General features: G+C 37.6%; 1 protein-coding gene across 1 annotated transcript; it reads right to left on the minus strand.

Moving 5' to 3' along the window:
* Positions 1–9,769: 9,769 nt before the first annotated feature.
* Positions 9,770–12,984, minus strand: LOC112738262 (uncharacterized). The gene is made up of 4 exons (XM_025788625.3): positions 11,740–12,984; positions 11,173–11,391; positions 10,906–10,997; positions 9,770–10,654 (listed from the first exon to the last, which is right to left on the minus strand). The coding sequence occupies exons 1-4, from the start codon at positions 12,844–12,846 to the stop codon at positions 9,952–9,954; spliced, it is 2,121 nt and encodes a 706-aa protein (XP_025644410.1). The 5' UTR covers positions 12,847–12,984; the 3' UTR covers positions 9,770–9,951.
* Between the last annotated feature and the right edge of the window lie 7,852 nt (positions 12,985–20,836).

Raw genomic sequence — 20,836 nt, forward strand, 5'->3', positions numbered from 1 at the left:
CGCATTTACATTGTGCATGTCCCTTGTTGTGTACGGGACATTATGATACCCGCCGGCTAGGCTCGCCATAAAACTGTAGATTCGCGAAACGCCAATGCCCCCTTTGCTCATGTCATTCATCTGCTCGATGTCCGCTTCGCTCATCCTCTAATGGCCTGGGAGCATGGAAGAAAATCGCAACTCAAGAACGTGGTGGTTATGCGCGTCTGAAAAGTACGCAACGTGCCAACGTCCTGATTCATCGTCCATGCGAAGTAGCATCCTTGCAGGGCATCCACACCGTGTCTCGGCCCTCGGCCTCTTTTGCCGGTTAGGCATTGATTAGAACTTCGAGGATCGGTACCCTTGTCAGTGGCACACGAACTCCTGCCATATCCTTACTTCGCCACATTTTTCGCTTCTGGAACGTCTCGCGCCGAAGCCATGGTGGTGCTTTGCATATTGCTGGTAGAACTCAAATGCAATGTCAACATCTGCGAATTTAAAGCGATGAACCTCATCCTCGCTCAAGTTCAAAAAATCAATCGAACCTATCAATTCGTAGGAATCAACAGCGTACAAGTCATCATCCGCATAATTGTCAGACATTCCTCTGACGCCGTCCAAATTGTCTTCCAATTCAACCGCATCCCCATTGCCTACATTGGTCTCTGTATGATGGTCGTGTTCTGTTTCATCTTCCTGTAAATCGTACTCGTCCGACTCCATCCCTGCAAAGCCTTCGCCCTTAACCGATCCAACTCCATGGTCTGCTCCGTCGCACATTTCTGCTTCCTCGGCGACACGCACGCCTCAATGGTATCTTCATCTCCGGCAACCCTGTGCCAAACAATAACAATGCGGTAATTTAGCGAAACACGCAAAATTGGGGGATGTCCTTCAAAGAAAATTGCAAACCTATGATAAACAACTATTTTATGGTTTATCTTGTGCTCAATTGAGTGGTTTTTATCTACTCTTTACCCACTTATTCATACTATTTGCATGGTTTTACATTTGCCTTCCTAATTATGTGCTTTAATTGAAAACATGTTTCTTTGGACTTATCTTTGCTAATATTAATCCTCTCTTATTACCATTAGATGCCTTGATATATATGTTAAGTGCTTTCAGAGATTACAGGACAGGAATGGCTCAGAGGATGGAAAGGAAGCATGCAAAAGTGGAAGGAATACAAGAAGTTGAAGGAACTGCAAAGCTGTCAGCCTGACCCTCTCGCACTCAAACGGCTGTAACTTTAGCTACAGAGGTCCAAATGACGCGGTTCCAGTTGCGTTGGAAAGCTACAGTGCTCCACGCGGACGCGTCGCAGTGGCGAAAAACCAGCATGGCAGATTTCTCCTCCAGCGACTTTTGGGCTGTTTCTGACCCAGAAAACACAGATTAGAGGCTATAAAGTAGGGGAATGCATCCATTCATAATCAAGCTTTCATATTCACAATTTTAGGGATAGATGTAGTTTTTAGAGAGAGAGGTTCTCTCCTCTCTCTTAGGATTAGGATTTAGGACTTCTCTTAGTTTTAGGAGTGACTCTCAATCCCAGGTTCAATGTTCTTTTACTTTATATTTATCTCTTACTTTCAGATATTTTAATGCTTATATTAGTTATGTTGCCTATTTGGCTTATGCTACATTCATGTTATGATTTTCTTAATTAATATTATTTGAGGTATTTCAGATTTATGATTGCTTTCTTTTATTTATATAAATAATTTAGATTTTTCCCTTTTGGCTTTGGTTGATTAATTGGTGACTCTTGAGTTATCAAACTCATTGTTGATTGAAAATTAGAATTTTTCAAGAATTAATTCGAGTTCCAATAACTCTAGCCTTTCCCAAGGAAAGACTAGGACTCGAGGAATCGAAATTAATTCATCCACTTAACTTACCTTCATAGTTAGAGGTTAACAAAGTGGGAGAAAAATCCAATTCTCATCACAATTGATAAGGATAACTAGGATAGGACTTCCAGTTCTTCATACCTTGCCAAGAGTTTATTTTTATTATTATTTTATCTTTCTTGTCATTCAACTAACTTTTTACCTTAATCCAAAACCCCAAAACACACTTTTTCATAACCAATAATAAGAACATCTCCCTGCAATTCCTTGAGAAGACGACACGAGGTTTAAATACTCGGTTATCAATTTCAAAGGGGTTTGTTACTTGTGACAACCAAAACGTTTGTACGAAGGGATTTTTGAAGGTTTAGAAACTATACTTGCAACGAGGATTTATCCACAATTTTCTAGACTACGCAAAAGTTCCTCTCGTCAAAATGTCGCCGTTGTCGGGGAATTGCAAACGTGTGCCTTATTATTGGTTATTGTAAATATTTTATTTTTGCTTGTTTATTTATTTTTATTTTTGTTTTTATTTTTGCTTTTTCTTAAGTTAAGAGGTTATTGGTTTTTATTTTAAAATTTTTATTTTATCTTATCTTATTTCAAAAATCAAATTTCAAATTTCAAAAATTCAAAATTTAAATAACCTTTTAATTTAAATTTGTTTTTACTTTTATTTTTAATTTTTATTTACTATCATGAGTTCTCACCCCCATCGCTATGAGTTTGGTTACAATTATGTTGCAGGAAGAAAAAAATTACAATGAGAACAGGCATCAAAGTTGGAACAATCAAAGATGGAAGGAGCCACAAGGATTTGATCAACCCTCATGGCAACAACCACCTCCAATGGACTATCAACAACCACCACCATATGCCTATAAACCCTCTCCTCAACATGACTTTGGACCACCATACTCACAAGCCCCTCACCACCAAACACCACCATATGACTGATGAGATATTTTGGAGGAAAAATAAATCTCTCCCAAAATACACAAACCTAACCGGCAAGTGTACCGGGTCGTATCAAGTAATAAAAACTCACGGGAGTGAGGTCGATCCCACAGGGATTGAAGGATTGAGCAATTTTAGTTTAGTGGTTGATTTAGTCAAGCGAATCGAGTGTTGGTTGATGGTTTTGTGACTTGCAGAATTAAATTGCATGAAAGTAAAGAGTGCAGGAAATTAAATTGCTGAAACGTAAAGAACAAGAAATTAAATGGCGGAAGCTTAGAGTGTAAGAAATGTAAATTGCGGAATCTTAAAGCGCAAGGAATGTAAATTGCTTGAAATGTAAAGGGGATTGGGATGTGGATTTGCAGAAATGAAACAAGGAAAATTTAAATTGCATCAAACAGAAGAGGGAAAGGGAATTGGGATTGAACCGGATATGAAGCAGAAAAGTAAATGAACATAGAAAGCAGTAAACAGAGAAGTGAAATGGGAAATTCAGATCTCAGGACCCAGAGACTAGAAAACCAAGTCTAGATCTCAATGCCTTCCTAGATCCAACAAGAACAATTGCAAGGAAATTGTAAATGGCAAGGAAAATAGATAAAGAGCAATTAACCGGAAATGAAATTCAATTAGCAGTAAAGAAACAGAGATCCAAGATTGAGATTGAAACAGAATTTCTTCAATTCTCCAATCCAAGATCCAAGACAAGTGTAAATGAAATTGAAAGCAATGAAAACAAAGAAATTAAAGTTCAAAAGCTCTCCGAAAACTATTATGAAAATTCCAAAAGGAAAGCTCTCCGAAGAACTTGAATTCTATCCTATTTATACACTTTCTTCCAATGATCTTCAAGCCTTGAGTTGGGCCTTTGCTCTTGGTGGAATTGGGTTGAAAGAGGCCTTGGTTGATTGCTCTTGAAGTTTGGAGAAGAACCAAATAAAGTGAACCAATTGAACCGGGTTTGAGTTTTGCAAAAGTTGGACCAAAAGTTGGAGCTAAAGTTAGGGGTCTAACTTTGGCTCCAACTTTTCATAGCAGCCCACAAAACTTGCTGGTATGAACGTTGGTGCCAACGTTAGGGGTCTAACTTTGACCCTAACGTTGGCCTTGCCTTGTGTGCTAGTGGCGCCAACATTAGCCACCAAGTTAGGGGGCTAACGTTGGCGCAAACTTTTGCTCCTCTTCCTTGAATTTTCATGTGCCAACGTTAGCCTCCAAGTTAGGGGTCTAACGTTGGCGCAAACGTTGGTGCCCAGGGGAGAAATTCATGTGCCAACGTTAGCCTCAAAGTTAGGGGGCTAACGTTGGCGCAAACTTTTGGTGCCCAGGGGAGAATTTTCAAGTTCCAACGTTAGCCTCCAAGTTAGGGGGCTAACGTTGGGGCTAACTTTTCAACCAAAAGTTTGTGCAAAAGTTTGGTGCTAACTTTAGGTCCAGCTTCTTGCTTCCTGGTTCAATTTCACTTATTCCATTGTCTTCTCTTTACTCCTAGCTATTCCTTCTTGCTTCAACCTTTCTCCAAGCTTTCTTCTCCTATAATTAATCAACCAAACACATCAAAGCTATGCTCAAAATCATGAGATATTCATTCTTTCATAATATGCAACAAATATAGCATAAAACCTCATGAAATGGCATGAATTCATACATGGTTGATTCAATCAAGGGAAACATGAAAATTTACTCAATTGGCTTGCTTGTAGCTCAAGAAAGTGCATAATTCTAATGAAAACGAAAGAAAAAGACTAGTTAAAATAGGCTAAGATGACTTGTCATCAATGACCCTAACCCACATCCATCATACCAACCACCCTATGAACCAAATGAACCATACATAGATCCACCCCAACCTCCATTGGATAATAATACACTCATCTCTAACATCATTGGTCTCACCTCTACACTCCAAAATCTTATATCCCGCATGAACCAACCCTTTACCTCTAATATTCAACCCTCAAGCTCTAGTGCACTTCCTTTTCAACCATATAATGATTTTTTTCATCCCATCACCACCCTCCATGGAAGAGCACCCACATCCATCAATCCAAGAGCAAGATGATCCCAATTATGCTATTGATATGGAACAAGAAAGAAGGAATCATCTTCACAAATTCATACTTCATAAAGAGCTAGAGGAGGCCCTACGGGTAAAGGTAGGAGAGACCCTTGAAGATGAAAGAGTAGTTGAAAGGAGTTGTCATGGAGAGAAAATCATCAAGGATGAGTAGGATTTTATATTAAAATTACTGGACAAAGCAGTAATTATTGAAGAGGAAAAAGTGGTTGAAGATTTAGGAGATGCAGAACCTCCATGGGAAAGTCAAGTTATCAAGCCTCCTTCAAAGACGTTTGAAATTGATGTTGAGGAGGGTGTACAACCTCCAAGGCATATCATGGCTAAAGACTTTGAAGAGGTTGATCAAGAGATGGAGATTAAAGAAGAAGAAGAAGCTTGCAAAGAGGTGGAAGTTGTCAAAGAGCACAAGGGAGTGGAGCTTGGAATCACCTTGCCAAAGTTATTGGAGACCCCTCCCCCTAAGTTGTCATCATCCTTCACGACATTCAAGTGGGTAAAATTCATATCCCTTAGCTTTCTGATTCCACTTGAATATGGGCTACTGGAGACAGATGGTCAACTTAGAGCTCTTTGTGGCATTAAGAGTAAGAGGAAGATGGTCAGTGGTAAGAATTGTCCTGCAAGGTTCATTATGATTGGAAGCTTTAAGTTTAAACGCAAGGGTTGGTGTAAAGCTCAATTGAATGGGTCTAGGAAGTTGTTTGGACGCTTCAGTGAGAATTCTAAAGCTGAACCACCCGGATGGAATCATGATAATCAACTTGAAGACGGGTGTAAAAGCAAGATTTGGGATCCTGGAATCTGTTCTGACATCCAACACCCCGAGAGCCTAAGAATCTGTTTGAAGCAGCTCAAAGGCTTTACGTGCCTAGTTTGGGACCCCGGAGGCTATTGGAATTACAAACATTGGTGGAGATTCCTGGATGAGTTCAAACACAAGCCACCATAACAGGAAGCTCATCAAATATCCAACTTAAGGACTTTAACTAAAAGTGCTAGGTGGGAGACAACCCACCATGGTATGATCGTTCTTTTTTTATTTTTATTTAGTTTTATTTGTTTTCGAGTTTTATTTTATTTTATTATATTGAACCTGGAGTTTTGTATCACATTCATATTAACACTGCATTCTGCATTTTTTTTATTTTCAGATTTAAAAAAAAAAAGCACGCACGCGACGCGGCAGCGTCGCTGACGCGTCCGCGTCACCAGTGCAATGGGAAGAAAAGAAAACGAACAGAAAGTCACGCGAGAGCGTGGCTGGAGGCGTGCCAATGGCACAAATCGTCCCACGCGACCGCGTGCCCGACGCAGCCGCGTGCCCTGGATTTTGACGTAAAAGGGTGCAAAACCAATTATTGTGCTAGAGTGGTGCTGGATTGGTACTGAACACACAATTCTACCCACGTGGCCGCGTGACCCACGCGACCACGTCACATTCTTCTAAAGCCCACTCACGTGATCGTATGCCCCATGCGATCGCGTCACTTAAAATTTGGCACTAATAATAATTTGAACAGAGAGTTGTGTGAGTGCGAGGCTGCCCTCGCGCTAGTAGCAAGAATTGTGTCACGCGACCGTGTGACCGACGCGACCGCGTCAATCAGTTTAAGCGCAAGCCGCGCGACCATGTGCCTTACGCGACCACATCGCTTGCGCCGCACAGCTTATCCTAATTTGCCAAATATCTTATCTTTTCTTCCCCAATCCTAATTTTTTCTCCCTCCTTTTCTTACTTATTTCTTCTCCCTTTCTTTCCCTTCTCATTCTTCTTATCTTTTATTTTATTTTACTTAATTTATTTGCATACATTCATTCATTGCATTATTTTCATTGGTGTTAGAAATTTATTTGGGTCATTATTTTCTATATTCTTATAGATTTTTATATTGTTTGACAATTAATATTACTTCCTTAAAGGGTGGCTTGCATGTTCTATCTTATATTTTCCATAACATATTTACCATACATGCTATGTGTTTGTGAAAAAGCCCGTATGGCATTGAACACTATTTTAAATTATTCTACTACCAATGCCTGTTGTTTTTCACAAAATTCCTTTCATGCTTTATGATTAAATATAATTGTCAATACAAACAGATTATTAGTTTGAAAGACTTGGTAATCTAACTTGTACATTGAATGTTTGATCTATGCTACTCATGCCTTTGCCTGCATGCCAATAAACATCTTGCATTTAATTGTCATTACATGCACTTGCTATATTTCCATTGATAAACTTTTCACATGTAGTCATGACCATGTGTTAATGTCATTCTTCTTTATTGTGCATTGATTACCACCTTTCCTATTCTCTTTCTTGCTCTGACCCTCAATTTTACAAAGTCACTTTCTTTTTCCCTTTTCAGGATGGCCACCAAGAAGAGTGAAGAGAAAGCTACTCCCAAACTACCGGTAAGGAAAGGAACAAAAAGAACCCCAGCTGAGGAACCACAACCCGTCCACTTGTACATCTCAGTATGCACCGAGGACGGTGCAATCTTTAAGTGTGGAGAGGTCGATACCGATCTCCATGGGTTAGTATTTCCTTCTCAAACACCAATGTTTTATTTTCCTTGTTAGTTGTCGCATTTGCATGTTTGATTGCATACTTATTTGATTTTGTGCATTTAGTTACTACTTGGTTGAAGTAATATTTTCTTTTTTAAGAAATCTTTATAGTACTTCACTAATTTAAATTGAAAAAAAAATTATGTTAAAATTTGTTTGAAGTTGTATTTGGAACATGGTTTTTGAGCTAAAGAACACACAACCTGTGAGATTTTGAGCTTATTTACATGGTTACATTATTTAACCATAAATATTTTATTCCTGTGTGTTCCCTTTTCTATGATTGTAATCTATATTTTGTTCTAATCTATATGTCCATTATTTAGTGTATTTACATGCTTGCATATGATTGAGGCCATTGTTTAATTTTAGCTCACTTATCCCAAATAAGCCTACCCTTTAAATCACCCTTGTCAGCCACTTTGAACCTTTTAATCCCCATTTGTTATGTATTTTACCACATCACTAGCCTTAAAGCAGAAAAATAATTAAATATCCCAATTGAATCTTTGGTTAGCTTAAGATAGGGATTGTGTAACAACTAAGTGTGGGGAAATTGTGGGAACTTGGGTTAATAAGGGAATGTATCATGTTTTTAATTTATTTGAATATGGGAAATTTGGGAACCTACTCATGAAAAAAACCAAAATAGAAAAATAATGAAAAATCCATGTACATTGATAAGTTATGTTTGCTTTTATGATTCAAAAAAAAGAAAAAAAAAAGAAAATGAGAAAAAGAAAAAAATATATATATAATATAAATAAATAAATAAGGGGACAAAATTACCCCAATGTTGAGTTAACGAAAAAATCAATGCACATGTGATAAATTAAAAAGAAAAAGTTGATACATGAGTATGTGATGTAAAAGTGGGAATCTTGGGTAGCTAGGCATGAATTAGAATTATATAGAGTATATGTATGTTAGGTGAAAGTTTAGGTTAATTAAAGATTCATATTATAGCTCACTTGGTCATATATATATCCTTACATTTACCTTAGCCCCATTACAACCTTGAAAAGACCTCATGATGTTTGCATTGGTATATTAAATATTGTTGATTGGTTAGGTGAAGAACAAAGTTTAGAAAGCATGATTAGAGAAGAGTAGAGTGATTTACCCTATACACTTGAGAGATTAGAGTGATATATACTTCCAGTGAGGATTCAATGCTTGATTCTATGCTCCCTGCTTTCATGAGCTATCTTCTTACAAGTTTACTTGTCTTTCATTGTATAATTTGAATTAGTGAAATCTGATTTATATTTGTCTTGGAAGATTTATTTACTTTTAACCAAGTAGGAAAAAGTATTATGCATGTAGTTGCATTCATAGGTTGCATTTCATACATTCTACCATTCCTCTTCATCTTTATAGCTTCTCTTGAGTTTAGCATGAGGACATGCTAATGTTTAAGTGTGGGGAGGTTGATAAACCAACCTATGACAAAACAAATGGGGATATTTGTAAATCAAGTGAAGGGTGATAATACAACGGGTACCTTCTTTCCATTTATGGAAACGGCGAAGTCATCAACTGCCGAAGACAACCGACAATGCAGATCAGGTACCGTCGTCGTCAGAGGTGAGGCTGTCTGTGTGCTTGAATCCGCCTAAACAGAATCGTTTATATTGAGTGGGGGGAGGGAGGGGGAAGAAGTTAGGCTGTTTGTGCAAAAGCATGCATTTTTATTCTAGCCTTTTCTGGCTGACCGGTGCGCCAAACAGGTTTTTGGCGTTTCGGTGTGCTATGATAGGCGGCGTACCGAATTCGTGCCCTTGTTTCACTTCCACTTATTCTTTGAATTGAACATATGATATGAGTGCTTTGTTTGAATCAATATTGGGCTTGCTATATGGCTTGTAAGAATCTTGGGCCAATTTTAATTCAATTTAATTTTTGCACACTAAACAAAACAAATTACACAACCAATTGGATATTAATATTTTAATGTTTAGTCATTATCTTAATCATAATTTAATTCTCTAAACTCAACAAATAATAATAAAATTGGTTATTAATATTTTACAAAATTATATAATTATTTATTTTAAATAATAATTTAATAAATAAATAATCATTTATGAATATAAAAAAATTCGGACGCTCACAAAATTGATCATAAAAAAACTTAATAAACTTTATACCTATAAAAAAACTTAATGAAGATGAATAGAAGCTACTTCTATTTCAGCAAATTCTCTTCCTTTAAGCTTTTAGAAGCATCCCATTTTAAATTGAGCATTCAAAACAACAAGAAGCCCTTTCTCATAGAAGTTTCTAGAACTATCATGGAGTTGTGGGAACCCTCTTTACAAATAAAATTTTTTTACTAGAAAATAAAGAAATTGTACACTAAAGTACCCGAAGAAATAACTTTCTTTTTTGACGGAAGAAGCATCCTCCTCTTTTCATCACTTTCAACATACAAATACTGTCCAAAAAAGGAAGAAAGGACCAAACACAAAAGTTCTATTAATAGAAAAAAAAGAATCAAGATGAAGAAGGAGAAGACGAGTTATCGAAAGTTGTTCCTACATGCTGAATAACAAACCCATAAATCTTTCTCTTCAGACTTTCAATCTTATCACTCAATGAATCATTCTCTTTGGAAACCACACGGTCCAGCCATGCATTCACACGCTTCAAATGTGACAACACAACAGCAATGGAGCCACCATCAAGAGGCAACAACGCCCTCTTCCCATCAGCACCACAATCCCCAAACACTTTGAACCCTGCTTCAAGGGACTCCTCAACAAAGCGTAGAAACCACATTTGCATTTCAGACAACAAATTTCTTCCAAGCTCTACCGTATCCTTCATTCCACTGCCTCTTGTCCATACACCATTGAGATTGGATTGTGGTGAAGAGCCCTTTAGATGGTTTTTGGATGCACTGAGAGAGTGCCGTTTCGACAAGCTTTTTGGCAGTGTCGACGGGGAATCCACGCCTGTGCCAGTAAGAAGGGACACTATCTGAAGATCAGTGGCCAAAGCAGCTTCAACCCACAAAGCGAGTGACTTTGATTTCTCTGTTGGAATGCTATCTTCAAATGTGTCAGGATTATGACTTTTGACAACAGATTCAGCTATTGCAGTTGTTCTTAGGACATCATTGTAGATAGTGAAGAATCTGTCTATGGTTGGCAAAGGATTCCTAGCCTGGCAAACTGTGCAGAGGTCCGAAAACATGCTGCCGTAGGAAGGAAGAAAATAACATATATTGTCTTCAGCGATTAATGAAGCACCAAAAGATAACACAGAATGTTATGAAATTTTGACACCCTTTTTTTGGGAAAATGGATTATCTATTGAAGGTTAAATATTAAAAAAGTCTTACAGAATTGGTAAGTATAAGAGACACATTTGGTGGTTATAACTGCTGTGCATTTTAGCATATGAACTTCTAAGATATGAAATAAAGGAGGCAGGGATTATTAATACCTTAGATTTCTTACAACACATTCAGTAGCATTGGCTTCCTCCAATGCTTCAGCAGCAACTGCAGAAGCGAGAGCTTTTCTTTGCATAGCTTCCTGAATTTCGTTCATATATGATTCAACTTAGTCCACAAATTAAATAACCAAACCAAATGCTCTGCAATTACATTTCAATTTTTCATGGTACTACCGTACTAGGAATTGCTAAATAACCCATCCTTTCTTAGATAAATAGTTTAGAAGATGCTAACAGTGTACATATAATTCATACCTTTCCGAGCTTAGCAAGGTTTGAAGACACTGAATCCAATGAAACACTACCATCTGTCCACTTCTTTTCATGAATGGTGATGCCCAAAGAAGCAAAATTGCACTTCTCTCTGCTCACACCACGCTCAGGAGAACCGCGTTTACTCTTCTCGTTGGTTGAAGAATCACTGCTGTTAGTTTTATTACCATTCACATCGCTTAATCGCCTTGACATTGCAGCCTGAGAAAATCAAACCACCATTGATTTAAAGCAAACAAAACAGAACATATATAGAAAGAAAAGAGGCAGATTGCCCAAATTATTTTATGAAACCATGATAACTGTTAAGATGAAATGAAGTGATATGAAAATAATTAAAGCATGACACGAAAAGGACAACTTTTTCCGAATATTTGATTACTTTAGTGGAAGATCAATTATAGCATCAGTTTCTAACAAAAATCAATTATATATAGGATTAGAATGACAGTCAATAACACACTAAGTGCATTTTCAAAAACTACATATCCCAATTCATCTATGACATATCTACTGAAAAGGTTTGGTTCCTAAACATTTAATCTTTACCTGAGTACGTAAAATTGCTTGTGGGTCAACCTTATTTTTTGACGAACCCTTCTCTCTGTGTTCAACCTCAGAAGTAGGTGGTGTTACAGTCCCAGCACCAAGTTGTTCATCCCAAATCTTCCTCCCGCCACTTCCCTTCGCAGATCCAACAAGTACTTCTGACACCTTCGTAATTCCAGCAGCCACGGTAGCCATCTTCTTCTTCCCGGAGGAATCCCCCACTGCCGGGGAGAATTTCAATACGCCGGACAACCTCCTCCCTGGAGACAGGGACGCCCTCCTCGGATTTGGCGACGGCTGCTTCCTCCCCGTCGGCGATGGATTCCGGTACCTTGATGGCACCACTATCGCCGGCTCCCTTGCCACCCTCCGATTTTCCTCCCTCGCCGATACCAAACTCGGGACCACACATTTCGAAGGCACCGGAGAGGCGGACCTCTTCACCTTCCCAGCCGGCGAAGGATCCCTCTCCGCAGCCGGTGTAACCACCGAATTACTCTTCTTTCCAGCACTCTGCGACCTCTTACCCGTCGCTGGCGACGAGAACCTACTCGCCGGCAAATTCTCCCTCGGTGCAAGTGGCTGCCTCGTCAAAACCCTAGCCTCCTTCTGCATCGGGGGTTCAGTGTTCTCTGCCCTAACCACTTCCTTCTTTCCCGATAGGTACAACGCAAGCGGATCAGAATTAAGATCCGAATCAGAAATCGGTTGGATGAGGAAATCACGAGAAGAAGAGGAAATTCGAGCAACGAGAGGCTCAGGGGTTCCAACGAAGGGGTGGCGACCGGGGAGGGGACGGATTCCGGAGACGGAGGGGAGAGGGGAATCAAAGACAAGGCGGTCGATGTAGACGAACTGACCGAGCTGGAGGCGGTTAGAGAGGATAAGATCAGAGTCAGGGTCAGGGAGAATGACGTAGGTGGAGTTGAGTGAGTCGGAGAGCTGAATGTAGAAGCCGCGTGAGGACCAGAGGTCTTGGCCGGCGGCGAGGGCGGGTACGATTCCGATGACTTGTAAGAGGGCGGAGCGGTGGTCGCCGGTGACGCGTGTGTTTGAGTTCATTGCTTGAAGGAGCTTCAGGAGTATCCCTGGTGTTAGGGACGCCATTGTTGTTGAGGTATCTGTGTTTGTGAAAATGTCTGTGTGAGAGTGAGAAGTGAGAAGTGAGAAGTGAGAAGACGGATATAGAAGAGGGAGACTGGGGGGGAGTTTTTGTCCGTTACATAACCATGATTTGAATTCAAATATTATTGCGACGTTACCGTTTTCATTTTTATTTTATTTGAATTGAGATGCCCCACCCCTTACGATACCGTTGTCTTCGCCTCTTTTGCTGCTGTGACACTGTGAGTATGGCTATGATGTTACATTATGTTGAGGTTTTTATTTAATCAAATAAATAAAATCTAGTATTGGTTTACTCAAGCGTGGAATAATATAATTTTTAATTGGAAATACGTGTAGAGTGAAATTTAATTTCATGCTTCAAAGATTAAGAGTTCTGTGTTTAGCATTTACATGCTAATTCTATATATGTGGTTAGCAATTTTAATCATTAATTTTATTCACAAAGATAGAGTGAATCGTGATTTATTACTTAAATATATTAAATTGTAATAAGGACTAAAATTAATATCTTTCATTATAGAAGAGAAATACCTTTAAGTCTTTATTTATCATTTTATAATATAATGACGTAATTACACTTTAACAGTGATAACGGGAGTCCAAAGAGGAAGCAATTGAATCCCCCCAATTGGAGGGTGTCTAAGGAGCAATTGAAATGCTACAAGAAATGGTGTCGAAACGATTGCGCATGCTTAAAAAATAATGTATCAATGTATAATTCATTGTGTCACGCCACTTAGGTTGGTAATAGACTAACAGTAATGAAAGTCAAATGAACGCGCAGGAGTCCGGAGTTCCCGTTTATGCATTGTGTCACGGCTGAGTGTTGACACATTATTTATGCTGATGTCTTTAATGTTGAGTTTGTTTGTTTACACAATAGCGAGACTAAACGGAGATATAAAATTATATTTGACGAAAAAATATAAATAAAAATATTATATATAAAAATATTAACAAAAAATATTTTATTTTTTATTTTTTATTATTGTTATTAAATATATATGTTTTATTATTATATTTTTTAAAATTTTTATATAAAAAAATAAAAATAAATTAAATTTTTATAATTTATTTTAAGTTATCATTAAATAAAATATAAAAATATTAATTTTATATTTTTTTCTTTTATATTTTATTATCAATGTTATATCTTGTCCTATTCTAAGAATTAATAATAATCTAAGTGTTTAACCCTCCAACAAAAGAGTTTGATATTTTAATATATTGAATATATTAAAAATTTTGTTGTTTCTACTAATTTCTATTACTACAGGTTAAATTAAATTTGGATTAGCAATTTTAGAACGAGTTTGAACTTTGAAGTAGTGATATCTCAAGATAAACATTGAATGGATGAAAATTACTAATTTAGAATTAAATGCCACTAAATTTTTAAAGTGGTTTATCAAATTCGGTCCGTGCACAAATGTTTTTCTTCAGTTTTCAATTGCACTAAATATACCCTAGCTTTGGGCTACATATAGATCCCTTTGCCCTATTTCGGCGTGAGTCAGCAAGCGGAACGCTGACCTGGCACTGTCACTGCCACGTAGGACATCTGTAACGGCTAGCTGATGTGGATGATGTAGAATACCTTTCAAAATTTTTCAATTCAGTCCTTGACCCAATCATAAACCCTAAACGTAGTTCTTCCTCCTTCCCTTATCATTACTATTGGCCCCATGAGTGGCAGTCACGTTTCAGAAAGGTCGAATCGCTCCTCTGCGATAGAAAATTGGACAAGGAACAATGTGCGAAGCAAGCGTGGACCAGTTTCGGAGTGGTGCGGGAGTGGGTGTCGGCTGGTCCTTAGGTGGTTAGAAACAAAGATGCATCCTAATAAGCCGTTCGTCAGGTATCTAAATTATAATTTGAGCGTATTAACTTTCTGAAATTTTAAGTATTGTGGATTTGAGGTAGATGCTTGTTAAGCTTGATGCATATTTGCAGACTAATGGAAAGAATTGGTGCGATTTATTTGTCTGGACAGATTCTGTACAAGATGAGGTTCAAGTGAAAGCTGATGAAAAAAATGAGAAGGGTGAGATGAAAATGAACATTGCATGGAGGATGGGTAAACTGGAAGTAGAAGTAAAAAAATGTAAAAGTGATGATCCAAGTGCTTGGTTTAGGATTTTTCATAATATTTGTGTTTGTGTTAATGTTGATGTTAAAGGTTTGAACAGAATCAGTCCTATATTGCAGAACCATGATATTAATATAATGGGAAAGTATGAGGAGCCAATGGAATACTTGTACAATGTGTACAATGGAGGTTTATGGAGTATTAGAGATATAACCATTAATATTACCTTTTCCCATCAGTTGAAGCTTTTGGGATGAGTGGTATCATGATATGCTATTAGAACGTTAGATCCGAAAGGTTAAGAGTTCGATCCTTGGTGAACCCCAAAATTAATTTAATCTGTTGGAAAGATGTTTATTATCCCTAGTACTCGGATGGTTATTCTAGATAGTATGGGGGATGTTCATTTTGTAACTCAATAACCCATTGTACACATTGTACAAATAGTCCATTGTCTCCCTAGCGGGATCCTAATATAATCTATTTTATAAACATTATACTTGATATAAGATGAGTTTTGATGCATGAAATGATTGTCCTCTTTGGTAGCTTGTTTCTCTGGTTTTGTTTTTGTAAACACACAATTATTAAATGGATAAGCAACAATAACAATAGCTAACAAAAAATATAATTCATAATTAATCTAAAATAACATTAGTTCATCTAAAGTTCTGCAATAATGCAGTGATGACAATAACATTCAAAAAGAAACTTAGCATCATTTTAGCTATTTTTCGGTAACCTAAATACCATAACATAATTACAAAGAAGTCTATAAATCCCCATCAACAAACAAAAAACAAGAAGAAAATTGTCATAATTGTTTTACAAAATATCACAAACTTTGAAACTGACATTCTAAGCTATGGACATTAATCACTTCTTTCTTGGGGCTTTGAGTTCGGAGGTGGGCACAAACTTGAGGAAGCCTGCCAACCGTACTGTTGTGGCTTCACTAGCTCCCTGCACTGGATTCAAGATTGTAAACCCTGTTGGAGGAGGTGACCTTCTTCTAGGTTTCAGCTTTGCAGGTCCACTTGGTTCCTTCTTCTTAAGTGGACAAACTTGCAGTGTATACAAATGACAAAATAAACAAATATAGAAATTAGATATTCCAAATTTTAAAAATAGATAATATAAACACTTATGAGATAATACCTTTTGGGAGTCTTCTGCTTCAGAATATAACGGCTGAGATAGATCAATCTCAACCTGCTGGACATTCACTTCCACAAAGGGGTAGGATCAGTGGTTGCAGTGGTAGCAGATGCTGTTGCAGTACCAGTTACTGTAACAGAAGCAGTTGCAATGGCAGTTACAGTAGCACTAGTTGTTGTAGCATTTGCAGAAGCAGTTGTAGTGGAATTTTGAGTAGCATTCTTAAGGTCCTTTGCAGCAACCTCAGCAGCTTTGGTGGCAGCAGCAGCTTCTGTAGCATTGGCAGCTCTCTTTTTCTCTCATCCTCTTTTGGTATGATCCTTCTGCAGATAATACTTGCAAGTAAATGGTTATAATTGCCTCTTCAAAGTGGTAGTTGGCTTTGATTTCTTGTTAGAGTGTCCTCTTTCATCTGCATCCTTCTCTCTTCTTGGTTTGGAGCTTTCCCAGTTTTCTCTTAACCAATGGTGCCAAATGTCTATTGTATTCATATCACTCCCATAATTGTTGGCCAGGTAGAGGTTTGATGTGGTGGCTGTAAGTGGCTTTGTAGTTAATAGCTTATGACAAAAATCTTCTGAATACTTGTTCACTCTATCAATAGCAGCATAAGCATGTACACACAGAATTCCTGCAAACATAGAAATAATAACCAAGTAACTAATTAAGTAACTAACTAATTAACTAATTAATTAAGTAACTAATTAACTAACCAAGCATATAAACAATAATAAGTGGCAGCAATTATAAAGTGGCATGATATTGCATATAGATAATTTATATATATAATAGATTAAATTTATTATCAACTAATGCTATTTTACCATAGAAATACATATTAAAGAATGTTCTTCACAGCTGCCAACAAATTGTAAAGTGGCATGCATTTGCTAAGTAATTTAAGTAACTAAACCCTAAGTAGTTTAGGTAACTAAGTATATTAATTAACTAATTAATCCAGTAACTACTTAACTAAGTAACTAAGTGACTGATTAACTAAATAAATGAGTAACTAATTCATGATACCAAACATACAAACAATAATTCAATAACTAATTAGTTAAGTAACTAAGTCACAGTAAACAATCAAAAAGCAACTAACTATTGAAATAAATATATTTAAGTAACTAAGAATTGAATAAACATATAATAAACTTGTGATAGAAAGTTAAAAGTATCACTAGTTAGCATCCAAAATTGGCAAGTACATAGCCTTTTTTTCAAGTCAACCACATAGTTTGTAGGATGTCCATGCACCTCAAACTTCATATAGCCGGTGTTTCCAGTCTAAATTGAGTGCCAGTGTTTAGATTCTTTCCTCACCTTCTCAAGTTTACTCTTGATTACTGGGGGAAGTATCCCCATATGATTATCCAGCTTCACCTTATTCTTGGTCATTGTCCTCATTACAAACATCCTCACTTCTTCAAGCAAGGTGATTATCGGCGTTTTCCTAGCTTTCTTTATCTTCGAATTGAATACGTCACACGCGTTGTTACAAATAGAATCTAACTTCGCCTTGTGACTAAACTATGACCTTGTCCAAGAATGTCTCGGCTATTTTTCTAGGTACGCCCATGCATCCTCATTAAGCCACTTCATCTTTTCAATATGCTCCTTAAATTCTTCATAAGTAGTGGCACATGCATAATCCCATAATAATCCCCTAAACTCTAGATCTTTCCACTATTTATTAAAATGTCTTCATAGATGTCATACACAGAATCAGTGATGCACATTAGGCATCACCTTCTGCACAGCATGAAGCAGGCCCTGCAACCCAGAGGTAACGCATACAATTAGTCATTTATACCCATGATCATTCCAAATAAGAGTCCCTAACAATTCAGTGTCGTGACCCATAATTGTCCCTCACATTTATATTATAGGACCATAAAAGTCACTCACTTTTGTTATCGTGCACCTAAACAAGTCCCTTAAATACAGTAATAGAAACTAATATGACACAGTGCAAACATCATGGAAATAATAAGTTAAATATTTACCAACTCAGAATACCTTTTGCATGTCAGAAATAAAGCTCCATCCATGTATCTTGTAATCTCCCAAGTCTTGGTGCAACAATTTTAGGAACCACTTCCATTTCGCTGTGTTCTCAACTTCAACAATTGCCCATGCAATGACGTATATGTGATGGTTAGCATCCTGCATAACTGCTAAAAGAATCTAGCCTCCAAACACAACCTTTAGGAAAGCTTCATCAAGTCCAATGAGTGGACGACATATAGACCAGAAGCCATTCTTGCATCCACTTAAACAGACATACATCTTCTCAAAAATTACCTCATTGTTTGGTCATCTATGAACATCTTCACTTGCCAGCAAGTATCCTCATGGTCCTTCGAAGCAAAAATAAATAAGTTGCATTCCTTCACCTTGCATACTGCCCTTAACCTCTTTCTATCATTCTTCTTGAATCGAATACGCCTTTCCTCTTAGATAGTATACTCTCTAACAATCTCTTTGAAATCCCACTTGATATTAAACTTCATTCCAACCTCTAAATGTAACTCACCAAATCTAGCACCCTCCCTAAAAACTGAAAATACTTCATCAGATTCATCCTTTTCTTCTAGCTCGTCTTCAGAATTCTGTGGAGTCTTTATCTCCAACGAATGCCAAGAGTTGCCACCATCAGAATCAGTCCCAGGATCATAGGCATCGTAATTTTCAGGCCTGCCACCTGATGGCAAGATTATGGTCGGTCTAGAATTTTCATCAATAGAAATTCAAATCATCGTCATAGTATAGTCCTAGACCAACATATAATCCTATCGATCAAATTTTGATATGGTTGTCACAAAGTCAACCCCAATAAAAAGTAACCGAGAGTATTAGTCTCAGGTTGTCCTCAAGAGAATGGGCAAACATGTGCATTGGTGCACGAAATCACAATCACACTTTTGCAATTTCGCACAACTAAGCAGCAAGTGCACTGGGTCGTCCAAGTAATACCTTACGTGAGTAAGGGTCGATCCCACGGAGATTGTCGGCTTGAAGCAAGCTATGGTTATCTTGTAACTCTTAATTAGGATATCAATAATAATTCTCAGTTTTAATTGGAATGAGTAAAAGAACATGGATTAAATAATACTTGTTATGCAGTAATGGAGAACAGGTTGAGGTTTTGGAGATGCTCTGTCTTTTGAATTTCTGCTTTTCTACTGTCTTCTTCTTCACGCACGCAGGTCTCATTACATGGCAAGCTGTATGTTGGTGGATCACCGTTGTCAATGGATACCAGCCGTCACAGTCATCCCTTCTCGGATCCTACTCGAAATACCACAGACAAGGTTTAGACTTTTCGGATCTCAGGAATGCTGCCAATTAATTCTAGCTTATACCACAAAGACTCAGATCTCACGGATTTGAATGCTCTGTTGTCAGGAGAGGCAGTCAAACTCGTGAACCAGGAATCCAAGAGATATATATTCAATCTAAGGTAGAACAAAAGTGGTTGTCAGGCACGCGTTCGTAGGTTGAGAATGGTGATGAGTGTCACGGATCATCACATTTGTCATGTTGAAGTACGAATGAATATCTTAGAATAGAAACAAGGGTGATTGAATGAGAAATAGTAGTAATTGCATTAATCCATCGAGACACAGTAGAGCTCCTCACCCCTAACCATGGAGTTTAGAGACTCATGCCGTAGAAGATACAAAATTTGGATGTGAAATTTCATAAGGCACAAAGTAAGTCTCTAAAAGTAGTTTTTATACTAAACTAGTGACCTAGGTTTACAGAAAATGAGTAAACTAAGATAGATAGTGCAGAAATCCACTTCCGGGGCCCACTTGGTGTGTGTTTGGACTGAGCATTGAAGCTTTCACGTGCATAGGCTGCTCCTGGCATTTAACTTAAGCTTTTGTGCCAGTTTGGGCGTTTAACTCTAACTTTTATGCCAGTTCTGGCGTTTAACGCCAGAATAGGGCAGAGACTTGGCGTTAAATGCCAGTTTGCGTGATTTCACTCGAGCAAAGTATAGACTATTATATATTGCTGAAAAGGCCAGGATGTCTACTTTCCAACGCAATTGAGAGCGCGCCAATTGGGCTTCTGTAACTCCAGAAAATCCATTTCGAGTGCAGGGAGGTCAGAATCCAACAGCATCTGCAGTCCTTTTTCAGCCTCTGAATCAGATTTTTGCTCAGGTCCCTCAATTTCAGCCAGAAAATACCTGAAATCACAGAAAAAACACACAAACTCATAGTAAAGTCCAGCAATATGAATTTTGAATAAAAACTAATAAAAATATAATAAAAAATGAATAAAATATACTAAAAACTACCTAAAAATAATGCCAAAAAGCGTATAAATTATCCGCTCATCACAACACCAAACTTAAATTGTTGCTTGTCTCCAAGCAACTGAAAATAAAATAGGATAAAAAGAAGAGAATATACTATAAATCTCACAATATCAATGAAGCTTAGTTCTAATTAGATGAGCGGGGCTTGTAGCTTTTTGCTTCTGAACAGTTTTGGCATCTCACTTTTTCCTTTGAAGTTCAGAATGATTGGCATCTATAGGAACTAAGAATTAAAATAGTGTTATTGATTCTCTTAGTTTAGTATGTTGATTCTTGAACACAGCTACTTTATGAGTCTTGGCCGTGGCCCTAAGCACTTTGTTTTCCAGTATTACCACCGGATACATAAATCCCACAGACACATAACTGGGTGAACCTTTTCAGATTGT

The sequence above is a fragment of the Arachis hypogaea genome, chromosome 13 (genome assembly GCF_003086295.3).
Source record: "Arachis hypogaea cultivar Tifrunner chromosome 13, arahy.Tifrunner.gnm2.J5K5, whole genome shotgun sequence".
Lineage (NCBI taxonomy): Eukaryota > Viridiplantae > Streptophyta > Magnoliopsida > Fabales > Fabaceae > Arachis > Arachis hypogaea.

Bases quoted from the DNA above. Each gene is read 5' to 3' on its own strand.
- LOC112738262 (XM_025788625.3), bottom strand. From the start codon at position 12,846: ATGGCGTCCCTAACACCAGGGATACTCCTGAAGCTCCTTCAAGCAATG. The intron at 10,998-11,172 runs GTATGAATTATA...AACGAAATTCAG, and splicing joins ACCTTGCTAAGCTCGGAAAG to GAAGCTATGCAAAGAAAAGC. The intron at 10,655-10,905 runs GTATTAATAATC...TTCCTACGGCAG, and splicing joins TGTGTTGTAAGAAATCTAAG to CATGTTTTCGGACCTCTGCA.